Here is a 21,951-nt window from a genome sequence, read left to right as displayed (position 1 = left end):
ATATAGATTTCAAATAAATCGTATGCTACAGAAAGGACAGCGGCCAATGGTTAGTTAATTATTAGTGCCTGAAAATGTGAGCCATAGATCACATAGCAGGTTGAAACCAAAGGCAGAACTTGCTTTCAGTACAATGAGCCTTCCTGCAAAGGAGCACAGCTTTTCCAGTGGAGGAAGGCTCCTTGTATCAGAGGAAGACTCTACCCTTAGCAAAACAGAGCATTTAAATCTAACTCGTTTTGATTACTAGCAAAGGAGGTTGTGGGCTGTCTAATGTTCCAGACTTCACTTTCAACTGTAGCCAAATGGTTGCCATCTCCTGGACTGTATTACATACTAACCAAAGAGACACGTGTCACCTCCATCCCAGACGGGTGTCAAGCCCAGACGTTATGGACAGAGGCTCCCGTACTATCCAGCCAAATGGACAAGGAGGAACAATGAGCAGGAAAGCCCTCATGGATAATCAGATGGAATCCATTTTCTCTGTACCAGATCAAGTCTCCAGCTGCAGCCATTTTGCAGGGAACGACTGGACATGCACGCAGTTCACCCAACCCTCCATCTGCATGATTGATGGCTCATCGGAAACCTCTGAGATAACAGTGGAAGAAGATTGCGCCTCCGGCGTCAAAGAAATGAGGCAATCGAGCACAGCCCCGCAAACCTTTGTCTTGGACCGGATAATCCCATCTCCCGACTCTCCCGGAATGTGCTTAGTCAATGGTTTAGGTGTAGCCTGTCTAAATTGCCCTTTGCCCCACCTCTCAGCCGACCATCAAGGTCTTTGTTTACTCAGGGAACCACGAGGGGTAATCGCATCAATCCCCACCCCAGAAAGAGTATAACTGGGGACGCCAGCACACACTAGAGAGTTCCCTCTCGCACTCCCTATCTCTCGCCTACTGTTACTCTGTCGGTCTGGGTAGTGCTGCCTGACCGCGTACTCCTCCCGCCTTGCTGGTCAAGTCACGGGAACCCCCTGCCCCCTTCTCCCCTTGTCTCTGCCGCATGGAACCCAGGATTCCGTCTTCAGGATCAGGTGATTATCTCCCCATCTTCAAAGGGATCCTGCCAAATAGGCGAATGTTCTACTTTTACTACCTTTATTCTCTTGACTCTGTTTGTACGTTATGAAAGTCTGTTTTGCTTGCGTGCATATATATAATTAAGTAAAAACCTGTTAAACAAAATCCGTTGCCTCCGCCTTATTCTGGGGGTCATGGGACAGACTCTGGTATACATCGGTTATATCCCGCTTAGTTACGTCTTTTGCCAGTTATTAATCTGCTATTCCCCATTTCATAATTTAACCAGGCTATTTGGCTAACACAACTTTCATGGGCCTGTTATCAGTATATCAGGGTGTGTTCTGGGTGCATTCCAGATTGAAGCATATTGGCCTGATCTAAAAAGCCAGCTGATAATGCTAAGGGATAACTGTAGTCAGCAAGTGCTAACTAGAGCCGCACAGCCTTTGTTTTACTCTGCTCTCCTATAGGAAAAGGAAGTGCTTTAACTGTGCCATTGCATTGTATAAATAGATTGCATTTAGCTATCCTTGTTATAAATTATGCTTGAATGGCAAATGCAGTTGACTTAAAGTTTGATTTTAGATCACGTTGGTGATGGTGGAAAGTACTGTCAAGTCACAGCTGACGTATGGCAACCCTGTAGGGATTTTAAGGCAAGAGACATTCGGAGGTGGTTTGCCATTGCCTGCCTCCATGTTGGGCTGAGAGAGTTCTGAGAGAACTGTGACTGGCCCAGCAGGCTTCATGTGGAGGAGTGGGGAATCAAACCCGGTTCTCCTAGTTAGAGTCCTCCGCTCTTAACCACTACACCATGCTGGCTCTAGATAACATTAGTAGAGTTCAAATCAGGTTATTATGGTGCAAATGATGGGTTCGGTCCTATGAACTACTGGCACAACACTCAGATGGAAATGGATGTTCTCCACAAAGATGCTGCTGATGGAAGAGGGCAAAGAGGATGATTTTACCCCATTTCCCTCTGCTTTCTGCAGCTACCCCATCCTATATCCTTTATATCCACAGCATCATCAAGCATGAGTTTTTCATTGGTCAAAAGGGGCTGATGCTGAGAGAAGGAAAATAAGAAAAAGGTCTGCATCCATTGGTATCTTGCACTTGTAATTAGTAAGATACACATGATTGTATGATATGATAGTATGATTTATCATACTTTTCACCAAGTATCTTTATTTCTGTTGATCAGTATTTCTGGATTGTAGATTACTGGGTTATATACACTATCTTTGCTTATATCAGGAAAGCGTTCCATTTGGAGATGCGGTTCTGGCAACATTAGATACCTGCATAGGGAGTGAGATCTGTGAAGAGCTGTGGACACCAAACAGGTAAGTCAGGGCTGAACTAACATGAAAACATTTGTGGAACTGGTTCAAAACCTCCCTAAACTGATAATGCTATAAACACTGATGGGTTTTCTATGTAAGATGATGTTACAGAGAGCATGTCTGTATAATCAGTACCATGGCAGTATGTAGAAGAGATTATGTATATTATTTTGAGAAGATTTCGCTCTTGGGATTTCTGTGTTCAAGAAAGCCCTTTAAGATGACTATCAGTGGAATCTTAGAACACTTTCTTGGGAGTTCTTAGAACACTTCTAAGCTCCACTGAATAGACCTGACTAGGATTTTGAGTAGAATTGCTTAGAATTATCACTATGTTGGCATTATACACAATATTTTTAGCCACTTTCAGTGGCGATCCCATCGGTTGTGGTTTTTTATGATCATGTAACTCTGCTGACAACGATATTCTCTGTAGCAGTGCTTGGAGCCAGCTGGATTTTCATACTTTTTCCTCGAGGCCAGTGAAAGTCCGGAAGCCGTTGGTGAAGGATACCATATGAGACTGCTGCCAAAGCTGCAGTGCTTTACATTTAAGGGCATAATCTAATAAATGTTGCAATTAGGGCAGAATTTTCCCTAAGGCGGTAAACCTACATCTGAGCTGTACCACTTCAGACTGTGAGGGAGAAAAATACCATTACTGACTGGTCCATCATAAAAACACCTACACGTGGAAACCAGCATTTGTAGGAAACTTCCCCTTGCCGCCCATTTGATCAAGTGAGGCAATACCTGCAGTGGTTTACCACTGCCACAAGACTAGGCCCAAATCTCATTCTGTGGCTTTCAGTAAGACTTAGTTGTGATTAATTTTTGCTGAATTGTGAACAAGATGTAAACCTGGCCGGGAAGTATTGGATAATGTAGGCCATGGATTACCAGCCTGCAGCATGGGGGCCCATGAATGGGACTTGTAGGAGATGTTTACGACACATCTTTTGCATTAGCAAGAAGGCTCCGTGGGCCTATTTATGCCGTAGAATCAGGATTACATTCTTGCTTCAGTCCCCTAAACTTGTCCTTTGCCTGGTCCTGTGCCCTATAGGCAACGCTGATATTTGTTCATGTTGTTAGGTTCTATTGATTATGACTAGCTTACCAATTATTCTTGTATACTGTTTTGGGAACCTTGTATCTGGCTTGAATGTAAATAGTTTAAATAAAATAATACATGAAACAGCATTGAGGCATTTGCTGTGGTGAGTACGGTGCTACTATCACAGACATTGGACTTGACTTCTGGGTGACTGCACCAAAAAAGTTGACAGCCCCTACCAGGTACGGGCTTCATTCCATGAAGCTGCTCTGGCTCTGTAGGTAGTGGTATCTAGATTAGTGTACCTGTTGCTGAAGGATCCAAAATGTTGTCTCCAGTTTAATGCTCTGAGCTGTTAGCAAATGCAGTTTTTATTTTAACCAGACAGCGAGTTGCCCTCCCTGGGTTAAGTCTCATTGATGTCAGTGAGTTTTTTTTTTTTTTTTGATTGCTCAATTTTACAGTCCCCATATTGAAATGGGAATTGATGGAGTGGAGATCTTCACCAATTCTTCTGCAAGCCATCATGTATTAAGGAAAGCTCATACGCGAGTGGATTTGGTAAACTCTGCAATGACAAAGGTACATCTTTCTGAGAGTTTTTCCTTCAGCTTTGACCATAGGTGAATTCCCAGTTTTATATACTGAGGTCTAATTCTGGACTATGTAAAACCAAAGGAAACCACAGCTATTTAATTCCATTAATTTTGTCTTTAGGCAGATGATCAGCTTTCAGAGTCTTAGGTAGCGAAGCAATCATATCTCAAACGATGGTGATCTCCAGCCTCTTCATAGGGTCAACTCACACATGCATTTGAAGAAGAAGAGTTGGTTTTTATATGTCAACTTTCTCTACCACTTAAGGAAGACTTAAACCAGCTTACAATCACCTTCCCTTCCCCTCCCCATAACACACACTTTGTAAGTTAGGTGGGGCTGAAAGAGCTCTAGGAAAACTTTGACTAGCCCAAGGTCACCCAGCTGGGTTCATTTTGTAGGAGTGGGGAAACAAATCCAGTTCACCAGATTAGCCTCCGCCCCTCATGTGGAGGAGTGGGGAATCAAACCCAGTTCTCCAGATCAAAGTCCACCGCTCCAAACCACCACTCTTAACCACTACACCACGCTGGCTTTGAGCTTTTTTATTTTACCATGTGGCATCTGCCTTATGTCAGAGGGTGAGAGACATCTCTGAACTGTAGCAGCCAACAGGTACAGCCTGGGATGGCCAGAAGCGTTCTGAAACGGCAGTGACTGAATAAAATTGGCAACATGATTATGACAAATGAATGATGCCTCTAACTGACTATGGCCATTTCCACATGGTCACTTTCCCCGAGTTCAATGTTTATGGGAAGTGGGTTCTGCCCCCCTCTGGTCCACATGGGTCACCTTTCCCGAGTTCAGTGTTTATGGGATGTGGGTTCTGCCCGTCCCCCACCAGCAGTTTCCTCACAGTATCATGGTGCATTTGTGTACCTTTCTGGTTCTCTCTGGCTTTTCTCCGGTACTTCCCAAACCTGCTTTGCTGCGAAGATTAGGAAAAGATTGTAAGAAAGACTAGATGGCTGCCATGTGGGTGGTAAGGTTCACATTTTCCCAATCCCCCCAGATGGTTGGCATTCTCCCTGTCCCTGTAACATCTGTTTCTTCCTCCAGTGGGGGTGGAGGAGGATGGGCACTGCTGCAGGACTAGGGTGGGAAACTGCGAGGGCACCTGCCACGTGGAAGCTCTGTTGCCACTGTGCTGTATCAGTAGCACAGACTGTCCTTGTGTGGAAAAACAACAACCCTATATCAGGGCACAATTATGCTTCGTCATGTGATTTTGCAATCAAGAAGCGATTATGTCGTTAAAATATAGCCGATGTGCATGTGTGAGAACAAAATAATTAGGTGTGGGGAAAGATCTTTTGTAATGCCAGCATAAGTAGGTGTTCAGTGTTGTCTGATTGCCCCCAAGCAAAATTAGTGAGATAGTTAATGGTTATATTTATTTATGAGGCGTTGAGTGGAGGGGGGGGACATGAAGTCTGGATGGCTTCAAGATCCTGCTAAGAATTGTCTTCCACAGTCTATAGTTGACACAAAACACTTAAGACTTTCTGTCAAGAACAAGCTGTTAGGGAATCACAAATTTGTGAAAATATCCATTCTAATGTGTTCTAATGAATACAGAGCTGGTAATTCTCATGGCAATAACCTGTATTCTTAGCCAGTGCCTAAACTGGAAAGCCCTGGAGAGAAATGTTTTGTTGTCTGTGGGTTAAGGAGCAAGAGTGTTGGAAGAAAGGCCAATAATAGTTCTTAATCTCTTTCTCTCATTTCAAGTTTGGTGTCATTAGTACTAAAGGTTAAATGAGGGTACATCTAATTATTTTTAATCTTCACTGAAACCCAGATAGAGAGCCAGCGTGGTGTAGTGGTTAAGAGCGGTGGTTTGGAGCAGTGGAGTCTGATCTGGAGAACCGGGTTTGATTCCCCCCACTCCTACACATGAGCAGTGGAAGCTAATCTGGTGGACTGGGTTTGTTTCCCCGCTCCTACACACGAAGCCAGTCATAGTTCTCATAGCCCCACCTACCTCACAGGGTGTCATGGAGGAGAGGGGTGTTCATGGCTACTAGTTAAAATGGATACTAGTCACGATACATACCCATTCTCTCCATGATCAGAGGAGAATGCCGAATATATTGGGTGCTGTGAAACACAGGCAGGATGGTGCTGCTGCAGTCATCTTGTTTATGGGCTTCCTAGAGGCATCTGGTTGGCCACTGTGTGAACAGACTGCTGGACTTGATGGGCCTTGGTCTGATCCATCATGGCTTTTCATATGTTCTTATGTGTCTGTTGTGGGGAGGGGAAGGTAAGGTAATTGTAAGCCGATTTGATTCTTCCTTATGTGGTAGAGAAAGTAGGCATATAAAAACCAACCCTCCTTCTTCCCTTTGAGTCTGGTTTGTGTGTGTGTGTGTGTGGGGGGGTTATAACGCCTCTAATTCTTGTCTGTCCATTCTCAGCTGCCAGGGAGGGTGTCTTAGCACCTTCCTCCATAATGCCTTTCTTGTGACAGATAGTGGAATCCTATGCAGCACCTCCTGCTACAATGTGCCTGAACAAAGCCAGGGCTGGCTTTTGGGGAAGAATCAGGTGGGTGCCAGGCGACGCATCAGTGAGTGCCATGGCACCCGCTGGCACCGTGTTGGGGATCACTGACATCTAAGGATGGTGGGAGCAGGTTGGGGCAGGAGTTTCCCGGCCTTTGTCCCTTTTCAGAAGCTGGAAAACACCTGCAGGTGAGATCATGTGATTTTACTTTCAGCTCTTTCTGTGGAACCATACAGTCCCGAGTATCAGGGAAGCTTGCTGCTACTTAAGCATATTGGAATAGGTCTCAAGACCTGTGTAAATTTTGCCATGTTGCTTCCCTCTTGGTCTCAAGGCCAATAACATGTCAAAAAGATTGACATTATGAAATTTGCCATGGGTGTGCTTTGACTTATTTTTGATATTGTTTTATAGAACGGCGGGATATATATCTTGGCTAACCAGAAGGGCTGCGACGGTGATCGTCTGTACTATGATGGTTGTGCCATGATCTGTATGAACGGCGCCACTGTTGCTCAAGGACTTCAGTTTTCTTTGGACGATGTGGTAATGGATAGACATGGGCGTTATATTTGAGAGTACTAGATATTCTTAAAATAACAGGCCTACTTATTAATGCTGGTGTATATTGGGAACTTTAGTTATCCTATGGCCATCAGTGAGAGCCAGGGTGGTATAGTGGCTGGTGCTGGATTTTGCCTGGTGAAGCCCAGGTCCAAATCCCTGCTCAACTATGAAGTTCATTGAATGTCGTTGAACCAGTCACTGTCTCTCAGCCTAACCTACCTCTTGCTTGTTGATGTGAGGATGAAATGGGGAAGGGAACTGGTACCTTCTGCCTCAAGCTCCTTGAAGGGCAGGATTAAAAAAGTGTTAGGTTGGGCAGTCTACTTGGGCACCTGGTTGCCCACTATGTGAACAGACTGCTGGACTTGATAGATCTTGGTCTGATCCAGCATGGCCTTTCTTATGTTCTTAAGTACTTGCATGTGGAAAATATGCAAGAAAAACACCACTGCCAATAGAAACAACTCTTAGCAGAAAGTGCTTAAACAACTCAGTACTGTATAAGTTGATCCTTTTGTCTTTCTCAGGAAGTCTTGGTTGCCACCCTCGACTTGGAAGATGTCCGAAGTTACAGGGCAGAAATATCGTCTCGAAATTTAGCAGTAAGAATTTCTTATCTGTATTCTGCCGTCTGTTTGTTTATGTATTTAACAAGGTATGCAGTAGGTAGGACACTTTACGAAACCAAAGCTGAAGCTTAAAGGGGATGGTGGATTCCAGAGCGAATGAAAATCTGAGAATGTTTTTACGGATAAATCCTATTGCTTCTGATGTTTTCTTGATTTCCTTTATATCAATTAGGCAAGCAAAGTGACACCTTATTGCAGGATTAAAGTAAAATTTGCCCTTTCATGGCCTGATGACATAAGCACACCTACAGATGAGCCAATCCAGTGGAGGTATCATAGTCCAGAGGAAGAGATCAGGTAGGTGAAAATTTGACAATGGGCAGCCTGATCTTATCCCTTCCTGTAGCTGTTATGTGGTGGACAGAGACATGCTCCCCATCTGCTACTGTAGTATATTGTGTGAAGCTGGATCCCCATCTTGGGGCCCAAAGGTGCCATGGGGTGCCTGCCAACACCTTTCCTGGCACCTGCAAAGTGCTTTCAGAAAGGCTGGCTCCTGCCCAGTAGATTGCCCATTTTAAATCCAATTGGCTATAAAGGGGAGGGGCTGTGGCTCAGTGGTAGAGCATCTGCTTGGCATGCAGAAGGTCCCAGGTACAATCCCAGGCATCTCCAGTTAAAGGGACCAGGCAAGTAGATGATGTGAAAGACCCCAGCCTGAGACCCTGGAGAGCCGCTGCCTGTCTGAGTAGACAATACTGTCTTTGGTGGACCAAGGGTCTGATTCAGTATAAGGCAGCTTCCTGTGTTCATGTGTGTATTAAAATAACATTTCAGCAACAGCTGCCACTTCAGTGTTGGTTTTATTCTCTCTCTCCCCCCCCCCCACTTTCCCAGTGCATTTTTAAAATGTATCCCTCTTATCCCCTGCTTCCCAGGTGGCTGTGCCCATTGTGCTGTGTCAGAATACAAAATGTGCCCACAGGCTTGGAAAAGGTTGGGGACTCATAGTGTAAGGCAGGGGTGGGGAACGTCAGGCCCGGGGGCCGTTTAAGGCTCGCGAAATCATTTGGTCTGGCCCTTTGTGGGTCCTGGCAGATCTCTAGCTCAGAAGGATCTAAGACTGGTGATCTGCCCCCTCCCACAGACAGGAATAGCCTCTATTCAAGGCAGATGTGAGTTTGTTTTGCCGAGAAAAGGAACCTTTTCCCCTCCTTGCAGAAGAGTCGTTAGCTATGGAGCTGCTAGGACAGCCCAAGAAACTGTTAACCCTTTCCCACCCAGGCCGTGGAGAAACGTATTCCCTCTGTACTACAAGAGGGCTGGGGGCGGAAGTGGCGAAAATGGAGGGGTTAAAGGGGGCAGGGCCAGAATGCCCATGCGGGGGGTGGGGAGTTCTCAGCCAGTGTGTCCTCATTTCATCCCTGCAGGCGGAGGTAGCGGGAGCCGGCTGTAGAATCCGGCCCCGACCATGCGGAGCAGGAGCAACTCCGGCTGCCTGCTTGGGGCTTGGTCGGCTAATTTTTAAGTTGATAATTTAGTATGGCCCGCGAATGATGTTATAAATATACCAATGGCCGTTGGCGGAAAAAAGGTTCCCCAACCCTGGTGTAAGGCAACCGAGCCAAGGGTAGAGCTCTGCCTGCTTTGCCTCTAATAACAGGAGCAAATCTCCTGGCTGCACAATCCAGTTATTACAAGACCCAACTCATTGACCTCAGACAATCCAGTGGGAGGCATCATAGACAGAGATAAGCATTAAAAACTGAAAGCTTGGTGCCTAATTGTCTGCTTTCTATGGTATGCATATCAGAACACAGTTGCCCTAGTTTAGTTTCTGCAGTGCCATTGCTTCAGAGGCTCTTACACCAGTCATTGAATCCTTAATAAATACATGTTTTTCAGTATCCACACAATTTTTTTTGCTTGCGCTGTTCAGAATTTCAGTGCTATTATCAGTGCCCTCTTCCCACAAACTAAGTAGGTCATTAACAAATTAAGTAGGTCATTAACAAATAGTGGTTCAGGTTTTTGTGCTGGGTGGACAAATTCTCTCTTAAGAGGGTGAGTTTTGCCCTGTCAGGATAGTCAGTTTGTTCCTGTGAGAGTGTTAACTGTATGTTTGTTAATTATAAATCATTGGCTAATGCAGTTTTGTCCCAAATTGTACTTTTAATTCTTTAGAAAAGGATAACTAGGATAAGCTCTAAAACTCCTGGTCTGAGATATTTTATTTTATTTTATGTAACTTCTTTTTATTTAATCTTTGAGGGGATTGATTAGAGTAGATCTAGAACTCCTGATTGAGGTGAACAGAACTCCTTACGGTGTGTGAAGAGTCAGATGCTTTCAGTTTCAGCACTCTGCTGGAGAGTTACATTTTATTTTATTTTATCTTAGTTCACTTCTAGGTTATTTTACCTAGGGTCTTCTCTAGGTTTTATTTTGCTATTTTGTTATTTTAAATTGGTTTTATCCTTTTTAATTGGCTGCTATTTTAATAAAAATAGACCTAGCATATGACTTGCTTTTTCTCTCCCACTCCCTGTAATCTTAGAGGGCATTGATTAGAGTAGCTCGAAAACTCCTGATCTAAGAGATTTTATTTTATTATATGTAACTTTGTTTTATGTAATCTTAGAGGGGATTGATTAGAGTTAATCAAATAACCTGACCAATGTATTATAAGACATTTTTAATCAGTTCACCAAGAGAGTGTGAAACATCTTGGATGATGTGAAAGACAATTTGGTAATTGAAGAGATAAATAAGCATTGGGAGGATTTTTTTAAACTGGGTTTATTACCACAATTAGAGATTAATCCAAGTTGATCTCATTTCCAACTTCTTCCCAAAGCAGTCTACAAGGTATCCTTTGTGTGTGTGTAAAGAGCTGTCAAGTCACAGACGACTTATGGTGACCCAGGAGGGGTTTCAATGCAAGAGACATTCAAAGGTGGCTTGCCATTGCCTTCCTTGGCACTGTGACCCTGGTATTCCTTGGTGATCTCCCATCCAAATATTAACCAGGGCCGACCTTGCTTAGCTTCTGAGATCTGAAGAGATCATGCTAGCCTGGCCCGTCCAGGTCAGGTCCTCAAACTAATACATAAAGTGTTTTGGAACAGTTTCTAATGTATGAGCAGGGGACATTTCCACTTTCTACAGTCAATCACTTCTCTACCATTGCTTGAAACTATTTGATTACGAGCATTAATTCTTCTTTACTAATGGGAAGGAGTCTGACTAAATCCATCTTGCAGCTGATCTTGTTGGCATCATTGTAAAACATCTGCTTGTTTTTTGTCTTTTTTAAAATACAAAAGTATAAACTAAAGATAAAAACAAAGAGTGATTTCAATATTTGAAAGTATGTTTTTTCCTCACCCTTGACCATCAAGCATTTATTAGTTTATGAATAAGTACTTTAATTTTAAACATATTCAGTGGAATATTGTCGAAGGCTTTCACGGTCAGAGTTCATTGGTTCTTGTAGGTTATCCTGGCTGTGTGACCGTGGTCTTGGTATTTTCTTTCCTTAAGTACCTACAAATTAACTACCTACAATATTCAGTGGAATTGAATTTTAATGGGACTGTCTTTTGAGCTATATTGCAAACCAAAATCCCATATGATGCATCTATTGTTAAGCAATACCATTTCAGACTGTACCACATGAGAAAGGCTCCTCTGTTTAGCTTAGTGTGCTTAGGAACTGCTGTCTAAAACTAGTTACTGTTAAGTGTCCTTTTCTAATATAACTGTGTGAACTCGTTTTGTGGAGAAATGAAGTGTACTGTAGTCTCAAGGCTGCTGCTTTTGTGATGCTTTGTATTCTTCCAGCCTAAAATACTTTCATTTTGCCTCAGTCATGAAGAATGCCATGATGTTTTTAAAAAAACGTCTTTTTTTCCTTTCCCAAACACGTAAGGGGGCCCCTGAATGTTTTCTTCCTGCTTGCTTTTTGCATGCACTTGAACAGGGAAAACTACATTTTATGCATATCTAATGAATGCAGTGCACTTATAATATCAGAATCTAAATACACATGTTGCATAAGAAACAGCCTTTGCCTGTTGTCTTCAACAAATGGCATTTTTTCCTCCAGTGTAAGTAACTAAGTAGTGAGTGTGGTGGGCATAATATCAAAAAGAGGGCATTGCATGGCTGATGGCTGCATCAGCCCCTGGAGACCCCTGGAGAAAAGATTCCTGCATAATCTTGAGGAGGGATACTTTCCACCTTGAAATATCTGCTCTGTTACTTTTCAGCCTTGGCCCTGCTTGCTGGCTTTGGGACTACTTAAGGCGTAGTGCACAGGTAAGGAGAATATCCAGTCGCCTAAATTTTAAGCAGCATATTTTTAGTACTAATGATGCTAATAGGAACCGGTGCTTGTGTTGTAATTTAGGGTTGCATTTTTCTTATACCTTGCTGCTGCTCAATCACTTTTGAAATCAGTAACAAATGTAGTATTTGAAGAGGCAGTTTCTCACTGTGGAAGAAGCTTCTTCATAATTTGGTCTGCTTGATATTAATGGCATTAACGGCCTAGGGGAGATGTTAGGAAAATCTACCATGTGCATGTTTATCAGCAACAGAAGGGACAGGTGAATTACCTTGTAATTAGGACACTGTAGGGCAGTTTTAGTTTGTACTCTAGGAATGGGATTAGTATTTAACTGCAGTGGCATTGATTTGCAGTGGCCTGTGCGTTCTAAAGCTGTGGTTCCCAGCCTTTTTGGTATGATGAACTATAAGACCAAATCTGCTTGGTATGGTGACTCGCTTGGGGGGGGGGGGGAAAGCATGCACAAATCAAACCAAACCAATATTTATTACTATCAAAAGATCAGTCAACAGCAATTTAACAGCACAGTTTACATACAAATATAAAATTAATATGCAAAGGGTAACAGTCATAGTCTTAATGTACTGTAATTAATTATACCTAAAGGTTATTAAAAAGTCAGGAATATCTGCTTCCTTATCTACAAAGTCTCAGCAAAGAATCTGGCCACTTTAGAGGTGGTCTCATTGGAGCAGTCTATAAGGAGGAGATATGGTAGAGTTTTTCAGATCTTTCTGGAAACTTGGATAGAGCAGGGATGAGACATGTGGAATGGATGTTCTTATAAAATGGACAATATAACAACACATGATCCACTGTTTGGGTAGGGGATACACAAATCTGTCCCTTCCAGTAGTTCTGAGGGCAGGCAATTAAAATTGGCTAGCGTGAAAGCTTGATGGTATTTGGGGAATTCTTAAGTGTAAAGATAGTTTACTGGCATGAAGTTTTGGTTATGATTCCCTACCACTGGATAGAGGTGTGCCTGAGCTCTGTCAGCTTGAAGAGCTGTATCCCAGGTTCATTAAGTATTTCTTTAGCTCCTGAGAACCCGAAAAGGCATAGTGCTAAGGGGGAGAGGCCGAGAAGTTGTATTTTATTCTCAACCACATCCACCCAACCTGAGCAGTAGCTTGTCAACTAAGGCTTCCTGTCGTCCCCGGATAAAACAAAATGGTTCCTCACAGAAACTAAATGGAATTTTAGTTCGCTCCATCCTCCCTCCCCCCCGTTTGCACTCTGTCTCCCGCCCGGCATCTGCACCACAATGGAGACCCGCCCGAGTAATCGCTAGTATGATACCAGGTCCCGCGGAACAATGCTGGGGAGCTCTGGAAGATTGTCTAGCTATTGCACGCGTTAATTTCTTGTATGCGTTTTCTTAAGTCGTTACCGGCAGTTAACTTCTGTATTGTTTCTTTGTATCTAAACTTAATCAACCTCATTGTATGTACCCTATATATGTACCAGTATTTCCCCATGCCTGTATTCTAGCCTTAAGTTTCTATGACTTGCTGAACTTGCTGGCTTTTAAACTCACGACTTCGTCTGGAGTGAAGTCCCTTATGCAAGGAATGCAACGAGGTACTGAGGTCTGACATAGCTCTCCGAAAGAATTAAGGGGGTTAATCCAGCCGGGTACGTGCACAAATCAATAAAACTGCAAAAGCCTAGGACCTGTTTTCACAGGTTTCATGATTCACTTTTAAGTCAGCATCCTCAGCTTTACAAAAGCACTGGCCAACCTATGTGAGATAGTGTATACATAATTTGAATTCTGAGCGAGGCTTTAAAAAAATAATTTGGTGATATGATGAAGTGACACTTGTGGCCAGATGTAAGCCAGGTCAGACTGGATGAGTTGCAAATTAGATTACCTGAAGAATGCCCGGTAAAGTCTGCAGTACCGGAGGCAAGTGTGAAAACTCTTAAGGAAAACTTTTTCATGGGCAAGAAGCGTGACTGACAGCCCATTCCTGAGGCTGGGGGGCGAATCACCTTAGGAGATGATGTGACCCCTATGCCGGCATCCATGCCACTTGCGTGGTACAAACTGGCACAGACGCCGGTGTAGTGCCACTTATGCTGGCCCTCCTGGATTGTGGTGGCAGCACAGCTGTTGGACGCCGGTGTGGACTCCCACCGGCGACCTCCTGGCACAAGTCCCTGCGCCGACATCCCGGGAGGCATTCCCAGGGCGTTCCGGTGGGGCAGAGCTGCCTTTAGGGAGCTTTCTTTTGGGAATGCCCCCTGAAGCAATGGTGGTGCCACACCACCTTTTTGTTGGCGCAGCATCACTGTTTTCAATGGGGCTTCTCCCCCCTTTTTTTGAATTTTTATTTTTTTAAAATACTTTTTTTTAGCCTCGCAGAGGCTGGGAAACCTCAATGGAGGCACTGTGGCAGTGCCTCGGCCACGCCGTCCCCGGCCGCTTCTTCTGTCAGGAATGGGCTGTAAGTCACATGCCATAAGCGAGGCAGAGCTGTTGCAATCAATGACTCTTCCCCAGGGCAACAAGTTATTAGGGATACACATCACTACCTTCCAATTATCCCAGACTGGTGAGAGGTTCCGGACAGGAGATATGATAGAGCTTTCACCAGATAGGAAGAATATCTTGATACTACAGAGCCCCAGCAAAATGCTTGTACATTTAGTCCTGAACCTTTGTGCTAACCTTACAGCATTAGAGAGTCTTTTCCCCCTCACAGATGACCATACTGAGCTGCAATACCATGAAGCGAAACTGACTCTGTAATAAACTGGTTTGTTTTGCGTAACTGTACTATGAAGGCTGCTCTCGTATCGCTTCCAGTTAGTTGCTTGAAGAGCTCACAGATGGGGCAGAGACTAGTGGAGCAGTCTGGTCACTGGAAGTCTTTTACACCCCTCTGATTCCTGTATCTTTAGAAGATGCTGTACACACTGTCCTCCATAATCACGAGGTTTAGCTTCACTTTGGGGATGGGATAGGGAAATAAGAGATGAGCGACGTGACATTTTACACCTCAGTTCTCTTGCATTTCAAGCATTCCAGGCTTGCTTAAATGTGGCTGTCAGTAGTTACTCCTTATCATAATGACATTTCAAGTGCTACTTAGAAGTCTCATAATATAAAGACCGTTTTTTTTCTGCATTTTATACTGACTGAAAATGTATTAGCATTGGATATAAGCACAGACAAGTGGAAATACTTCTTTCCTCAATGAGTAATTAAATTGGGGCAGTCGCCACCCATGGATGCAGTGACGGCCAAGAGTGGATTTAAAAGGGGGTTAGCTGGATTCATGGAGGATAGGTCTGACCCTAGCCACAGAGAGTAGAGGGAACTGCCTTATAAACCTCTGAATGCCATTGCTAGGGAGGAAAAAATATATATGCTGAAACCAGGGACCCTGGTGGTCCCTTCCAACTCTATGATTCTATGAAAATTACCTAGCAACAAAACAGCAGCATAGATGGCCCCAAATAACTTCAAAAATTAACAGACCTGAACAAGGCTACTATTGCTAAAGCATGTGTACCCACCATAAATGATTATATTCAATTTAAATGATTATATCCAATTTGCTGGGGAGGAAGCATCATGGGAAGGCCCAGGTCTCTATGCCCTGTTTATTGGTCCTACAGGGCAGCTGATTGGCTGTTGTGTGGGGCTGGATGGTGGGCTAGATGGATCATATGTCTGATCCAGCAGAACGCTTCTTATGCTATTATAAAAGGGATTTCCTTGCACTAAAAAATCTTCAGGGAGCAGTCATGGTATTCTTTTGGAATTCACGCTTCAATCAAAGGCTAGTTTGCATAATGGGAACTAAAGAAACATGAAGATTTTGAGGAGACGAGAGACCTGGTTCCCAACAATGTTTTTTTTCTCCCTTCGCTGCATCTGTTAAGGGAGGATTTCTCTTACCGCTTAGTGGTGGCGTGGACAGTTCGGCTACAGCCTGCATTGTGTACTCGATGTGTCTTCAGGTTTGTTCTGCAGTACGGAATGGAAGTAAGTATGCTCGAATAGCGAGATTGTCAAAGGTTAGCTGTAGATGCCAATATCATGAGTTTCTTTTTCAGACTTTCACATCAACTTCTGTATGCTGAAAAATCCTTGACTGTCTTCCATAGAACCTCTGCCTGCTCCAGCAGATTCTGGGGCATATTCTAGGAATGCGCACTTGGTTCCTCTGTGGCATTGATTAGGAATGCTGGACCTCACCGTAGATCTGTATGAACTAAATGTGCTTTAAAACACCCTTTCTTTTAGAGCACATTTAGTTCATACAGATCTATGGTGAGGTCCAACATTCCTAATCAATGTATTATCTCGCAGACCTCCTCTACAGGGGCAGATCTGTAGCAGTTGGCAAGCTGTGTTTCGTGAAAGCTTACCTTCCATTGCTGATGTTCTCAATGAGTCACCCCGATAAGCTTTCAAGAGACCCCAGTGGTCACTGGAACACCACTTTTTTGAAATACGCCCTGCCACCTACAATGTATACCTTTATGTATTTTGATTTCAGACTTCTGGTACATTTAAAAAAAATTTTTTTTTGGTCTAGCTAGTGTATAATTTCTAAAATGATAAGAAGCAAGTATTGGAGCCTTTAGGTCACACAAGAACTCTTTCGTGGGCTTAGATATTTTAGTTCCTAATACTTATTCTACCTGGATCACGACGGGTAGCCGTGTTAGTCTGTCTGTAGCAGTAGAAAAGAGCAAGAGTCCAGTAGCACCTTAAAGACAAACAAAATTTCTGCCAGGGTATGAGCTTTCATGAGCCACAGCTGAAGAAGTGAGCTGTGGCTCATGAAAGCTCATACCCTGCTAGAAATTTTGTTAGTCTTTAAGGTGCTACTTGACTCGTGTTCTTTTCTACTACTTGTTCTACCTGTAGCCTAAAATGTAGGGGAAATTACAAACTAATGCATAAGGGCAATATTACTTGCAAGAAATTCTTTCAGGGGGATTCTTTCTGGGTGTTGTATGTTTTGAAATACCTAAAAGAAATTTTAGCTTTGGAAAGAGTTTTTTTTACAAGATATTCAATGTGAAAGAATAATGGTTCTGAGTCAGCTAACATTAGTGCTATTGAAAGCATCTACCAAATTAACTTAAGTCCCAGTGCTTTCAACTAGTTTTTGTCATGACTAATTTTAGATGGATCAGGACAAATATACAGAAAGCATACTATGTATTTATTGAAAACATTTTAATGTCGGTCTTCCACAAGTTCCAAATTTATTTCGTGACTGCATAATGTTACTTAATTCTCATTTAAGTAGCGATAATTCTTCTTATTCCAAGTCATTATAAGAAGAGTAGGTTTTTGTACCCCACATTTCTTTACCTTAAGGAGTCTCAAAGCAGCTTACAATCTCCTTCTGTTCCCCTCCCCACAACAGGCACCTTGTGAGGTAGGTGGGGCTGAGAGAGTTCTGAGAGAGCTGTGACTGGCCCAAGGTCACCTAAAAGACTTCATGTAGAAGAGTGGAGAATCAAATCCGGTTATCCAGATTAGAGTCCACCATTCTTAACCACTGTAAAATGCTGGTGCCCAGCCCAAGTTAAGCAATGATTAAAGTCCCATTGACTTCAGTCGGAGTGTTTTAAGGATGTGCTTGACAATTGAGTTGAATTTAACAGGGCAGAGCTTAGAAATGTTGAATGAATGAAAATGGTTTACATTTGTTGAGAGCAAAAATGAATTTATAACCTGGAACCTAAAACATTGTTCCACTTACACATCCCCCATTGTGCAAGTGGAAGTTTATTATTAAAGCTACACAAATAGTCACATGGCCTTGCATCCTGAAATAAATTTGTACTTGTGCAACCGGCAGTAGGCTTTTCATGCAAGCAGTTCTTCTTTCACAAAGTCAGAGCATGAATGGATCTGTGCTTAACTCAAGACATTTCCACATGTGCTATGTTGGGTCCATGCATTGTTTTCTGTAATCAAAATATTTGTCTGAATGCTCTCTGGTTTAATTGTAGTTTAATATACAAAATCTGAATGAAAATCAATCCATACATTGGAAAATATTTAAATCATATGATTAAGTACCCCTAGACAACAGAATATAATTTTCCCCCCCCAAATGAAATGAACACAGTGCCATCCTAAGCAGATCTACGCCCTTCTAAGTCCATTGGACAGACATATTTTAGAGAAGGTGGTCTTTCATCTCTACATTGTTGTGTAAGCTTAACTGTATGATTAAGCTGAAGTTTGAATTAATTAATAAGCAGCTAACTCCTACATCCTGTCACAGTAAGGCATGAAAAGATGTATTGATTTGGCTTATCTCTTACTTCCTCCTTTACTTATTTTTCCCTACTTGCTCTCTTCAGATCAAGGTGTACTGAGTGATGTGCATAAGACAGTGAATGATAAAGCCTACACACCAAAGGATCCTCGAGAATTTTGTAGACGCATCCTAACAACTTGCTACATGGCTAGTGAAAACTCTTCTCAGGATACATGTGACAGAGCCAAATCTTTGGCTGAAGAAATAGGCAGGTATGGAAATACTCAAGTTTTAAAATACACACTGTGATGGAAAGCTTACATGCCTCAGTTCAACTCTCCTTACAAGAACCCCCACATTTGGTAAAAATTGGTTTAGGGGGTTCAATTTTATGTGCCCCCATTTTTCCTCCATTTGGGGCCCATAAAATTGGACCCACAATCTTTACCAAACTTTGGGGTTCTTCTATTGAGAGTCACCAATAGCTATGCTGAAAATTTGATGCCTCTACTTTTAAAAAAAGCCCCAGCCCTGAAAGATTCCCCATAGACCATAATGGAGCAGAAGGAAATGGGGAGGGATTTAAACTTTAAAGCTCTGTGGAGTTTGGTGCGAATATGCCAAAACGGTTTTCTTTTCTTTTAAAAGGGGTATCTACTGCTGTAGCCGGTGATCCCGAAATGATCCTAGAGAAAAGCCTATTTTTTTTCGGTTTGGGTTTGCTGAATGTACACCCCTAGTAAATGGTGGCACTGTGTGAATGAAACAATGTTGGAGCCCCAGCCCCAATAACTCAGAGTGAGGGTTTGTTATTAAAGGGGGCTGGGCTTCCCTATCTGTGGATTTCTCTGGGAGTGATGTTTCAAATGGTCATGGCTCTCTGTATATTTTAAAAGAGACAAGCAAGGTGGGGAGTGTAACGTCCTGATTTACATGTGACCCACAACCTGAGAGGTTTAAGAGGGTGGTAGGCACTCACTGTGAGTGGAGAAGGGGCAGTACAGTTACTTTGGCAGCAGCTGCCACCAGTTTAGTTTTCTTCTCTCTCACCAGGACTGAGTTGTAGGAATGCAAAGACCTAATTAGAACTAATATGTGCTTCTCTTCCCAGTTATCATATAAACATAAACATAGATGGAGTTGTGAAGGCTGTTTGGGGGGTTTTCAGTGCAGTGATGGGACGATTGCCCCAGTACCACGTGTGTGGAGGCAGCAGCTGTGAAAATCTGGCTTTACAGAATGTTCAGGTACAATAATATAAAAGTGTGATTTTCTTGCTCCAAGAGGAAAAATATGTTTTCTCTTTTTGACAGATAAGAAGCTGCTAGATTACTAGATTGAACTCTGATTTCTTCCTCTTAAATCTCAAATAAAATTAATGTTTCTGTTGTGGTTTAACTCTGTACTGTCTCTTGGCAACATCTTTTGGCTCCGTTATTAGGGAAGGAGTGATTCACTTTATTTTATTTATTTCTTTGTTGGATTTGTATGCCGCCCATTACTGACTAGGTCAGGCTTTGAGTGGCTCACAACAAGAATACAATACAATAAAAATATCATATATTAAATAAAGTTAAAATAAATTATATTAGTTTTTTAAAAAGGTGCCACCAAACTACAAGCAGTTAAGAAACAGTGTAGGGTAGCCATGCAGAGGGAGATCTCAATCAAACAAAAGCACCCCCTAATCAAAAGAAGGAAGTGGAGGGAGAGATCAGGAGAATGGAAAGCGTTGCTGCCCTCAACCATATGCCTGGTAGAACAGCTCAGTCTTACAGGCCCTGTGGAACTGTTTTAAGTCCTGCAGGGCCCTGATCTCACTAGGCATAGCATTCCACCAGGCTGGGCCAGGGCTGAGAAGGCCCTGGCCCTTGTTGAAGTCAACCGGATACTTTTCGGGCCAGGGATCACCAGTAGGTTCTCTCCAGCCGAGCAAAGTGCTCTTTGGGGTGTATATCTGGAGAGGTGGTCCTGCAAGTTCGAAGGTCCCAGACCGTTTAGGGCTTTAAAGGTCAGTACCAAAACCTTAAACCTGATCTGGTGCTCAGTCTGGAGCCAGTGCAGCTGGCGGAGCACTAGTTGGATGTGTGCCCTCCAAGGGGTCCCTGTGATGACCCACGCCGCTGCATTCTGGGCCAGTTGAAGTTTCTGGAGTAGCCTTAAGGGAAACCCTGTGTAGAGTGAGTTACAGTAGTCTAACCTGGAGGTGACCATTGCACTGTGGCTAGGTTGGGGCGAGAGAGATAGGGCACCAGCAGCCTGATTTGGCAAAGATGGTAAAATGCCACTCTGGCCACATTAGCGACCTGTGCCTTATTTTCCTTTCCTTTTATCCCTTAGAAGCTCCTTGATCAATTGATCTTGAGCAGCATATATCTAGTGTTGGAGGGATATAAGGACTGAAACAAATCTTGCCACTGACAATGTAGCCTTGGGGTCCCTATCACTTAGTAAAAAAGGCATTATGTCAGTCACAGAGGCATTGGATTTGTATATTAAAAGGGGGGAAATATAGTGTGATAGAAGTTCCTCGTAAAAGCGGCATTCCAAAAGGGCATGGGCTAATGAGTCAATAGAGCCAGAAGAGCAAGGGCAGATCCTGTCTGAGTATGGTATATTCAGAATTCTGCCCTGCATTACCATAGAAGGGTTAGCATTCAATCTAGCCAAGCAAAAAGCTCTACAGAGACAAGGAGTTGTTAGGTAATATGTATAGGCAGGCAGACCACGTGGAGGGGGTATTCCGAAGAACTGGGATGAACAGACACGACGAGCACGAAAACTAGTGCTGTTATAATCTAGCTCTTTAATGCGCTTTTTAATTTTGGCAAAAGCTTCAGTTTTCCCAAGATCTGATAACATATCGTGCGAGAAACCCAACAACGCCAGTTTCTCATCTAAGATTTTTTGCCATGACGATTTAAAAGGGTCATGCTTCAGAGAAGCTAGAAACCCCTCAGTGCTAAAGCACAGTTTAAGGTGTAGTTTAAAGGCAGCCAACCACGCCCTAGCTTCAAGTGACATTTGGCCAAACTCGGAACGAAGAATAACGCCAGCAACACATCGAGGGGCATTTAGGAGTTTTCGTAAGAACTGAAGCAGTGGACGATCTATAGATTCATTGATGACTGTAATCCAGATGGCAACACCAAAGAGGATAATTGGGGTAATTTTCAGGTTAAAAACCTGAATAGCCCCTGGAATATATTTGCCACCTTTGGTGTGAAAAAGTGCCTCATTTTCATTTTATGCATATCTTGTTTCCAAACTTAATTTCTAGGCTAGAATAAGAATGGTGTTTGCCTACCTGTTTGCACAGCTCTGCCTTTGGTCTCGAGGAATACCTGGAGGACTGTTAGTGCTTGGATCATCTAATGTGGATGAAAGGTGTGTACGTCTTAAAGAAAACCGTCAACTGGCTTGTGCAAATGTCTGAAATGCTGGCAGCAATGAAAATACTGTTGTGTTTAAGCATGAGATTAGTAGCGGTCTCACTACCAAAGATAATTGTCCCATTTTCTCATGTGTCCCAGTGTGGTGATTCAGCGGATGTTTAGGAATTCAGAAAAGTCTTTAAGCTCTGTACTTCAGCAATCAGGATTTAGGAGCAGGGAGAAGCATTCTATACTTTGTTCTAATCTTGTTAGCTTGGTTATGTCTGTATGGTATTTAGT

At 43.0% G+C, this 21,951-nt stretch overlaps 1 protein-coding gene across 4 annotated transcripts in view; it reads left to right on the top strand.

Moving 5' to 3' along the window:
* The window catches only part of NADSYN1 (NAD synthetase 1), a 49,373-nt gene that overhangs the window by 15,179 nt on the left and 12,243 nt on the right, over positions 1-21,951 (top strand). For all 4 annotated transcript variants that reach the window (XM_056851024.1, XM_056851022.1, XM_056851025.1 and 1 more), the window contains 10 exons: positions 2,292-2,380; positions 3,902-4,019; positions 6,960-7,091; positions 7,640-7,714; positions 7,914-8,038; positions 11,953-12,001; positions 15,930-16,032; positions 18,381-18,549; positions 19,389-19,524; positions 21,558-21,664. In XM_056851024.1, coding sequence (XP_056707002.1) covers positions 2,292-2,380; positions 3,902-4,019; positions 6,960-7,091; positions 7,640-7,714; positions 7,914-8,038; positions 11,953-12,001; positions 15,930-16,032; positions 18,381-18,549; positions 19,389-19,524; positions 21,558-21,664 — 1,103 coding nt within the window. The remainder of the gene's footprint in view (positions 1-2,291; positions 2,381-3,901; positions 4,020-6,959; positions 7,092-7,639; positions 7,715-7,913; positions 8,039-11,952; positions 12,002-15,929; positions 16,033-18,380; positions 18,550-19,388; positions 19,525-21,557; positions 21,665-21,951) is intronic.

The sequence above is a fragment of the Euleptes europaea genome, chromosome 6 (assembly GCF_029931775.1).
Source record: "Euleptes europaea isolate rEulEur1 chromosome 6, rEulEur1.hap1, whole genome shotgun sequence".
Taxonomy (NCBI): Eukaryota; Metazoa; Chordata; class Lepidosauria; order Squamata; family Sphaerodactylidae; genus Euleptes; species Euleptes europaea.
Note: the sequence above shows the minus strand (reverse complement) of the source record. Positions and strands in the feature narration are given on the sequence as shown.